This window comes from Ailuropoda melanoleuca, chromosome 4 (genome assembly GCF_002007445.2).
Source record: "Ailuropoda melanoleuca isolate Jingjing chromosome 4, ASM200744v2, whole genome shotgun sequence".
Taxonomy (NCBI): domain Eukaryota; kingdom Metazoa; phylum Chordata; class Mammalia; order Carnivora; family Ursidae; genus Ailuropoda; species Ailuropoda melanoleuca.
This window is the reverse complement of record NC_048221.1, coordinates 64,537,230-64,546,852: the sequence shown is the minus strand read 5'-3', so window position 1 is coordinate 64,546,852 and position 9,623 is coordinate 64,537,230. Positions and strand designations below refer to the sequence as shown.

The 9,623-nt window shown below is 39.2% G+C and overlaps 1 protein-coding gene across 8 annotated transcripts in view; it reads left to right on the top strand.

Annotated features, from left to right (window-relative positions):
- The first annotated feature begins 2,008 nt into the window (after positions 1–2,008).
- Positions 2,009–9,623, top strand: part of SLC9A4 (solute carrier family 9 member A4) — a 92,348-nt gene continuing 84,733 nt past the window's right edge. For 3 of the 8 annotated variants that reach the window (XM_034658944.1, XM_034658942.1, XM_034658941.1), the window contains exons 1-3: positions 2,009–2,072; positions 5,025–5,224; positions 6,507–6,958. Coding sequence is in view for 1 of the 8 variants with exons in the window: in XM_034658943.1 (XP_034514834.1) it covers positions 6,654–6,720 (67 nt within the window). In the remaining 7 variants the exon portion in view is untranslated. Of the gene's footprint in view, positions 2,073–5,024; positions 5,225–6,506; positions 7,313–9,623 lie in introns of all 8 variants that reach the window. The other 5 variants (XM_034658940.1, XM_034658939.1, XM_034658945.1 and 2 more) reach the window with 3 other exon arrangements.

Here is a 9,623-nt window from a genome sequence, read left to right as displayed (position 1 = left end):
AGGCGCCCCCTGAATACTATAAATTTTGAGAATTGGACTATAAGATAGACCACTTCCAGAGTTCCAGACTGACCACTGAAAGGTGTATATATGGAATAAGTCTAAATATGACCGAAAGACAGTGAAACAGAACTGACATTGAAACCACAAGGCTGGTTAGAATTTGGGGCTTGAATCCAACTGGGTCAAGTGCTTGCTAAACAAAAATAGCTTTCTACATAGGATTTCAACAAGATCCAAAGTTGCATAACATAATATTTAAAATGTTCAGGGCACAATCCACTGAAAGCAAAAAAAAATCATATTTTCTGATGGGGCTTTCAATGTAGGTAGATATAATATATAAGTTAACTACAACATAAAGGAGAGACAGTAGGGGAACTTATGTGGTGGTAAGGTATCTACAAATCACTTGAAGTGGTAAAATACTGATGCTAAATAGAAAGTGAAAACATAAGTATGTTATATTTTAATGCCTTGGGCGACCACTAAAACAAACAAAGAGAAAACAAGTTTAAACAAAAATAGAATAATGAAATTGTTTAAATAACCCAAAAGAGGGAAAGAAAAGGAAAACAAAGGAATAGAAAACTGAGAAAGTGAACAGAAGTCAAGTAATAAAATGGTAGACATAAATCTAAATATATCAATAATTATATGAAATGTGAAATGTATGAATGTAGTGGTTAAACAGCCAAGGTTATTAGAACACATTTTTTTTTAAATGACCCAACTATATTCCCTCTACAATGAACACCTCAAATATAATGATATAGGGAGGCTGAAAGTAAATGTTAGATATAAATATGTTATATGATCATTAGTTAAAGGAAAGTTGGAGTGCCTATATTAACATCAGCTTAGACTTCAGAGCAAAGAAAATTACTGGGATAAAGACAATAACATGTGACGATTAAAAGGATAAGTTTGCTAAAAAGATGTAACAATCTTAAATGTGTATGTACCTAACAACAGAGATTCAAATACTCAAAGTAAAAACTGACAACCGAAAGAAGAAATAGATAAATCTGCACTTGGACTTGGAGACTTTATTTAATATTCTCCTCTCAGGTATTGATAAAACTAGTAAACAGACTTAAGCAAGGACAGAGAACAGAACAACACCATTTCATTGGTAATTTCTGGATCTATTTGACAATTATAACAGAACACCCAACAACAGCAGAATACGTATTATTTTTGATGTACACATAGGACATTTTCCATGATAGACCATATCCTAAGTCATAAAGCAAAAATTACCAAAAATAAAAGAATTATACAAAATATGTTCTCTATAACGGATTTAAACTAGAAATTAACAACAGAAAGTGACAGGAAAAAATCTCAAAACACTTGGATATTAAACAACACATTTCTAAATAATTCTTGGCTAAAACAGGAAGTCTCAAGGGAAATTAAATAGTATTTTGAACTGAAGGAAAAAGCAACATATCAAAATTTGCAGGATGAGGCCAAAGTTGTGCTTAGGGGAAAATTTAAAGTGTTAAGTGCTTATATTAGGAAAGGAAAACATCTCAAATTAATAACCCAAATCTCTACTTTGGCAAGAAGAGGAAGGAAATAGTAAAGATAAGGGGACAAAATGATTGTATTTATTATACTGAATATAGGAAAATGATAGATAAAATTAACATCACCAAAGCTGGATCTTTGAAAAGATCAATAAAATTTATAAATCCCTAGCAATACTGATCACGATAAAAAGAGAGAAGACACAAACCAATATCAGGAAAGAAATAAACGGTAACATTACAAACCCTGCACATCTTATGAGGTTACAAAGGGAATTCTATGCGTAACTATATGGACACGTATTGGGCAACCTAAATGAACTGAACAAAGTCTTAAAAAAGCCACAAGCTGTCAAACATATCCAAGATGAAATAAATAAACTAAATTGCACGTAACTATTTTTTTTTAATTTTGTTTATTTATTTGACAGAGTGAGAGAGCACAAGCAGGCGGAGCAGTAGAAGGAGAGGGAGAAGCAGGCTCCCCGCTGAGCAGGGAGCCCGATGCAATTCGGGGCTCCATCCCAGGACACTCAGGTAATGACTTGAGCTGAAGGCAGATGCTTAACCGTGTGAGCCACCCAGGCGCCCCTGCACATAACTATTAAATAAATTGAATCTGTAGTTTAGAATTTTCAAGAGCAAAATCTCCAGAACCAGATGTTTTCACTGCCAAATTCTATCAAACATTTAAAGAGGAAAAAAACCCTCCACCAATTTTATGCAATTTCTTTCAGAAAACAGAAGATGAGGGAACATTTCCAAAGTTATTTTATGTGGTCAGAATCTTCCTAATACCAAAACCAAACAAAGCATTAGAAAATTACCAATCAAAAATCTTTATGAACACTGACACAAAAATATTCAAGAAATCTTAGCACATTGAAACCAGCAATACATAACTACAACAATAAACCATAGCCAAGGTATCCTAGGTATATCCTAGGTATGCAAAACGGTTCAAAACTCTTTCAATATAGCCCTCCATATTAACAGTCTGAAGAAGAAAATCCACACAATCATATCAACCAATTCCAAAAGAGCATCTGACAAAATTTATCACCCATTCATCATAAAAACTCGCAACAAACTTTCTTACTATAGTTAAAAACAAAAAAACAAAAAAAACCCCAAAACTATAGTTAAAATCATCCTTGATCATGACACGGTTTGCTTTCTCCATAACACCGAGAAAAAAGCAAGGATGTTTGCTCTCACAACCTTTTCAAGCTTGTACTGAAAGTCCTCACCAGTGCAATAATGCAAGAAAAAGGAATAAAATGCATGCATGCAGTTTGCAGGAAGAGACAAAACTGTCCTTATTCCTGACACAGGAATTTCTGTGTAGAAAGAAAGCTACCAAAAAAAAAAAAAAAAAAAAGTCCTAGGACTAATAGATGAGTTTAAGGAGATCCCAGGATACAAAATTAACATGCAAAACTCAAATATATTTCTATCTCTAGTAATAAACAATTCAAAACCAAAATTAGAAAGCATTATCATTTACAATAATTCCCTCCAAAAAACAATCACTTAGGGATAAATCAAGAGAGCATGCAGATGGTCCATACACTGAAAACTACAAAATACTTTTGAAATAAATCAAAGAATAATTAAGTAAATGGAGAGGCATAGCATGTTCATTGACATAAAAATTCAACATATTCTCAAATCAGCAGTTCTCCCCAAATTGATTTAGAAATTTAACACAATTTCAATCAATAGCCAAGAAAGATTTTTTATAGACACAGGCAAACTGATTATAAAATTATATGGAAGGGCAAATTATCTAGAAAAACCAAGGCAACTTGAAAAAGAAAGTTGGAAGAGTTTTACTACTCGATTTTATGAATCTATATAAAGTTACAGCAATGAAGACAGCGTGATATTGGCACAGTGATAGATCAATGGAACAGAGTCAAAAGTGCAAAAATACACCCACGCAAATATGGCCTGTTGATTCTTGATCAAGTTTCATAGATAATTCAGTGATAAAAGATAGAGTTTTAAACAAATGGTGTTGGATAATTGGACATACATTTGCATTAAGATGAACTTTATATCTTATACAACGTTAACTCAAAACGTATCATGGTCTAAATGTAAAACCTAAATCTCTAAAATGTTTAAAAGAAAACACGACCTGAGATTAGGCAAAGAGTTCTTAGATATGACACCAAAAGTTGATCTGTAAGAAAAAGATTGATAAATTGGACTTTGACAAAATTAAGAACTTTTGTTGTGAGAAAAATGCTATTAAAAGAATAAGAACACTAGCTTTAAACTGTAGAAAATATTTGAAAATCACATAATTACTGAAGGACTTGGATCTAGAATATATAAATATCTCTCTAAATTCAATACTAAAAATGCAAACTACTCAATTAAAAAAGAAGCAAAAAACTTAGATAATTCCCTGAAAAGGAAGCACAGGTGGCAAATAAGCACACGAAAAAGAGTGCAACATCCTCTATTAGGAAAATGCAAAATAAAATGACAAACTAAAATGACTAAAAAAACAAGAAAAAGGGAAAGAAATAAGAAGGAAGGAGAAAGAAAGAGAAAGAAGAAGGAAGGAAGGAGAAAAAAGAAAAAGGAAGGAAGGAAGGAAGGAAGGAAGGAAGGAAGGAAGGAAGGAAGGAAGGAAAAAGAAAGACAAAGAAATCAAGCAAGCACAATAAATCTGACCATACCAAACTCAGGTGCTGATGTGGAGCAATGGGAACTCCTATGCACTCCTGGTGAGAATGAAAAATGGTGCAGTCACTCGGCAAAAAGTCTTGACAATTCCTTATAAAGTGAAATAGCCACTTAACTATATACCCCAGAAATGCCATTCCTAGAAAACCTATGCCAGAGATATAAACACGTATGTTCACACGCACAAAATCCTGTTTATGGCAGTTCTATTCACATCATCAGTATCTGGAAAAAACTCAATGACCTTCAACTAGTCTATCAGTTTGGGTCCAGTTGGAAGGCAGAAACCGCACAGTAATTTTAAAAGGGAAATTTTAATATATAGAATTATTTGGCTATAAGAGTATCTTTAAAAACGTGAATAGAACTCCTGAGTACCTTAGGGCCGAAACAGGGTGGGAAGACAAACTTGGAAGGGAGCCCTCCTCCGTCTGGGGCTCAGATGTTGTTAGAGAAGGTGTGCTAGTGCGCAGGGAACGGCGAAGTTCTCTTGGTTGCCTGTGTCAGAGCTGGCCCACGGTTGCTGGTGGCAGCAAGCAGACCTCTGGGATCAGGACTTGGCTGGGGAAATGAGGTCTGGAACACAGGGTGTCCGCACTGAGGGAGCTTCAGGGAACAAAGCCTGGGTGTGCAGGAGAGTTGCAACTGATGTGGGGGTGCACAGGGGCAGGTGGAGTGCCACCGTGGGCATGAGGCTTGGGGCGCCGTGTCCATGGCAGGAGGCTGTGGCAAGGTGGCCACGGGACTCGGGCCAGGACGTCAAGGTCACTGAGAGACTGCTTACTCTAGGTGCATGGCTTGCATAGGCCCCGCGGATGTCTCACACACCCACAGGGCTGAACGCTGTTGCCACAGGAGCAAGAAAAACACAACAGGCAGCGGCTGGAACCAGGAAGACACTCTGCAGTGCCCCTCCAGCTCCCTCTACTGACAGAGCTTAACATTGCACCCACTGGAAAGGACATGCTCCGAAATCCTTACCTAGTTCGGTAAGCAGAGCAGATACGGAATGGTAAACTCGGGACTGACAGGTAATACAGGGATAACTGGCGCAGGCCAAATCGGTAAGTAAATAGTTGTACATGCAAAAAACTAAATACTTCTCAGCCATAAAAAAGCGTTCACTAGTGAGACACAATACCTCGGACGAATCTCAAAACATCATGCCGAGCAAAAAAACTGATCTCAAAAGATAAAATTTTTTCATTGATATGATATGTTTAAAAAAGGCAAAACTGTGGCCGAGGACAGATCTGTAGTTTCCAGGGGTTAGAAAGGATGGAGGGTGTGACAAAGGGACACACCAAGAGAGAGAGCCTGATTGTCATGGTGATGATGTGAACCTACATGTTGTTACCCCTTACATGGCTGTCTTTTATTATACTTGATTTTAATTTCATTTTATTCTGTTATTTTAATTTTATTGGATTTAATTTTAAAATAAAAAGTTTTTGTCTAGTCCCATCTCATATCAAAACTTGAATTTCAAATCCATCTTAAACTTCTTCCCTTACCCTAGTTTAGACCCAACCTGTCAGTCTGTAGACTGGCAGTGGGGCAGGGGAATGAGGTCTACTTTTTCCTCCTTGTTCTGCGTCCTCCTGTCTGCTTCTGCCTTTTTCCTATTGGGTTTAGCAGGAGGAGGGAGTAACAGGAGGAGGACAAATCTTAACTCAGATGGGGTTCTTTGAAATTCTCTCCGTCTGGTGGAGTGCCCTTTCTTCCACCGAATGCCAAAGCATGAGCTCCTTCTGGCTGACACATTCTGGTGAATCTGGGGGACAACCTTCCCTCCCCTGCGGCCCCACCGGGACCCCCACTGCTTGGGATGCGCCTGCTGCCCGTGATGCCCTCTCTGGACCCCCTCATCTCCTGCCCCGTGCAGTGAAGCCCCTCATGGCCGATTCTTTCAGTGTGATTCACCCGGCTCCCAAGCAATCCGTTGCCCACTTTCTCCACCACTGCAATTGTCCCAGCTCACCTCCCACTGCCAGTGATATTCTGCTGAGGGTCAGGCACCAGTCTGATCTTTGAACCCCAAAGGAGAAATGTCACATTCTCCCAAGATTTTTTTTTTAACCCTTGTACATCCAAACCCCAAGGATGCTGTGGGAATGATAATTCTTCAGCTCTGCTCGCCTTCAGCTAGGGGTGGGGGGGAAATGTCAAATGTCAGTCCTCCCGCTGACAGGCAAGCCCCAGCTCTGGGTTGTTCTCTTAGAGCTCTCTCTCTGGTGGTGGAGCTGAAGTACCTCTCCGCTTGGTTGCCAGGGGTTGCGATTTGGCAATTTGGCTGCCCTCGGGAAGTCCTGCAGGCGTATTGTCTAATACCCCTGGATGGACCAGGAGGACCCTTGTCACTCACAGTCCTTAATTTTGTGATGTCAACCAAAATGCAAAGTCAACTGGAAGAGCCCCATGGAACATCTCATTGCACCCATGCTGGGGAAGTTTTGGGACCCTCTTCAAAATCAGTTACACAAAGGCAAGTTTCTGACCATAATTTTGCATATTTAAATATCACATACTGGCTCGTCTTACCTTTCTAATCCGGCCCTTTTCATGACTAGAAGTTTCTCACGAGCTTCTCCAACTGTAAGTGGATCATTGAACAGGTTGCACTAACTGAGATACCTGCAGGAAATGGCTTTCTTCCTCTCCACCCCTGCCTTGAGACCTCCCACAGAGCCTCTTCACATCTCCTGCTCGGACCCCCCAGGAAGGTATTTACAAATCGCCCTCAAGCTGTGGATGGATGGTCACTTACAGAATTGCACCTCGAGTCTAATTAGAGCTAAGTAGTAGACACTGCTATTTGTTCTCCAAGATCATTCCATCTGTTCCAACATACAGGATGGTCACTTTTCCCAGCCTCCTTTGCAGTTGGTGGAGGACACATGACAATTTTTTTCTAGAAGAGGAATGGCAATGATATGTGATTTCTGGACAGAGGCAAATAAGTGCAGGAATGATGTTTCCACACTTTGTCCCCTGCCATGTGACTCTGGAGTCTGCACACCTGAGATGGCAGTGATGCTTGATTACGAAGGGCTTCCCAACCCCCACGGAGCCGTAATGTGAGTGGGACATGAACTTGTTATGTTGAGCCACTGATGTTCCAGGATTATTGACTACTGAAGCAAAGCCTGAATTGTCCTAATATGAGACAAACACTTCTGTTCTCCTTCTTAATATCTCAGAGTCCTCACCTCAGGGTTTGCCATTTGAAATTGTCATGGTTTTCGGAGTTAAAGAAAATAATACCGAAACAGTTCTTTTTTGGTGGAAAGAGTTGTGATTTCCCTCCATGTTCTTTCATCTCATTTCTCCTCTATGACTTCTTCCTTTTGCCTTCTTTTTTTTTCTATTTTTTTATTTTTATTTTTATTTTTAAAAAAATTTTTTATTATATTATGTTAGTCACCTTACAGTACATCCCCGGATTCCGATGTAAAGTTCGATGCTCCATTAGTTGCGTATAACACCCAGTTGCACCATGCAATACGTGCCCTCCTTACCACCCATCACCAGTTTATCCCATTCCCCCACCCCGCTCCCCTCTAAAGTCCTCAGTTTGTTTCTCATAGTCCATACTCTCTCATGCTTCATTGCCCCTTCTGATTACCCCCCCTTTCTTTATCCCTTTGTTCCCCTACCGATCATCCTAGTTCTTATGTTCCATAGATGAGAGAAATCATATGATAATTGTCTTTCTCTGCTTGACTTATTTCACTTAGCATTATCTCCTCCAGTGCCGTCCATGTTGCAGCAAATGTTGAGAATTCGTTCTTTCTGATAGCTGAGTAATATTCCATTGTATATATGGACCACAGCTTCTTAATCCAGTCATCTGTTGAAGGGCATCTCGGCTCCTTCCATGATTTGGCTATTGTGGACAATGCAGCTATGAACATTGGGGTGCATATGGCCCTTCTCTTTACTACGTCTGTATCTTTGGGGTAAACACCCAGTAGTGCAATGGCTGGGTCATAGGGTAGTTCAATTTTTAACTTTTTAAGGGACCTCCACACTGTTTTCCAGAGTGGCTGTACCAACTTGCATTCCCACCAACAATGTAGGAGGGATCCCCTTTCTCCACATCCTCTCCAACAATTGTTGTTTCTTGCCTTGTCTATCTTTGCCATTCTAACTGGCGTAAGGTGGTATCTCAGTGTGGTTTTGATTTGAATTTCCCTGATGGCTAATGATTTTGAACATTTTTTCATGTGTCTGTTAGCCATTTGTATGTCTTCATTGGAAAAGTGTCTGTTCATATCTTCTGCCCATTTTATGATTTGTTTATTTGTTTCTCGTGTATTGAGTTTGAGAAGTTCTTTGTAGATCTTGGATACCAGTCCTTTATCTGTGGTGTCCTTTGCAAATATATTCTCCCATTCCGTGGGCTGTCTCTTAGTTTTTTTGACTGTTTCCTTGGCTGTGCAGAAGCTCTTTATCCTGATAAAGTCCCATAAGTTCATTTTATCTTTTATTTCTCTTGCCTTTGGCGATGTGTCGTGAAAAAGGTTGCTCTGGCCGATGTCATAGAAGTTGTTGCCTATGTTCTCCTCTAGAATTTTGATGGATTCCTGTCTCACATTGAGGTCTTTCATCCATTTGGAGTTTATTTTTGTGTATGGTGTGAGAGAGTGGTCAAGTTTCATTCTTTTGCATGTAGCTGTCCAATTTTCCCAGCACCATTTATTGAAGAGACTGTCTTTTTTCCACCGGATGTTTTTTCCTGCTTTATCAAAGATTAGTTGCCCAAAGAGCCGAGGGTCCATTTCTGGGTTCTCTATTCTGTTCCATTGGTCGATGTGTCTGTTTTTGTGCCAGTACCATGCTGTCTTTGTGATCACAGCTTTGTAGTACAGCTCGAAATCCGGCATTGTGATGCCCCCAGCTTTGTTTTTCCTTTTCAACAGTTCCTTGGAGATTCGGGGCCTTTTCTGGTTCCATACAAATTTAAGGACTATTTGTTCCAGTTCTTTGAAAAATGTCCTCGGTATTTTGATCGGGATAGCATTGAAAGTGTAGATTGCTCTGGGTAGTATGGACATTTTAACTATGTTAATTCTTCCAATCCATGAGCATGGAATATTTTTCCATCTTTTTATGTCTTCCTCAATATCTTTCAAAAGTGATCTATAGTTTCTAGGATATAGGTCCTTTACGTCTCTGGTTAAGTTAATTCCAAGGTAACGTATGGTTTTTGGTGTTATTGTAAATGGGATGGATTCCCTAATTTCTCTTTCTTCAGTCTCGTTATTCGTGTATAGAAATGCAACTGATTTCTGGGCATTGATTTTGTATCCTGCCACCTTACTGAATTGTTCTATAACTTCTAATAGTTTGGGAGTGGATTCCTTTGGGTTTTCCATATAGAGTATC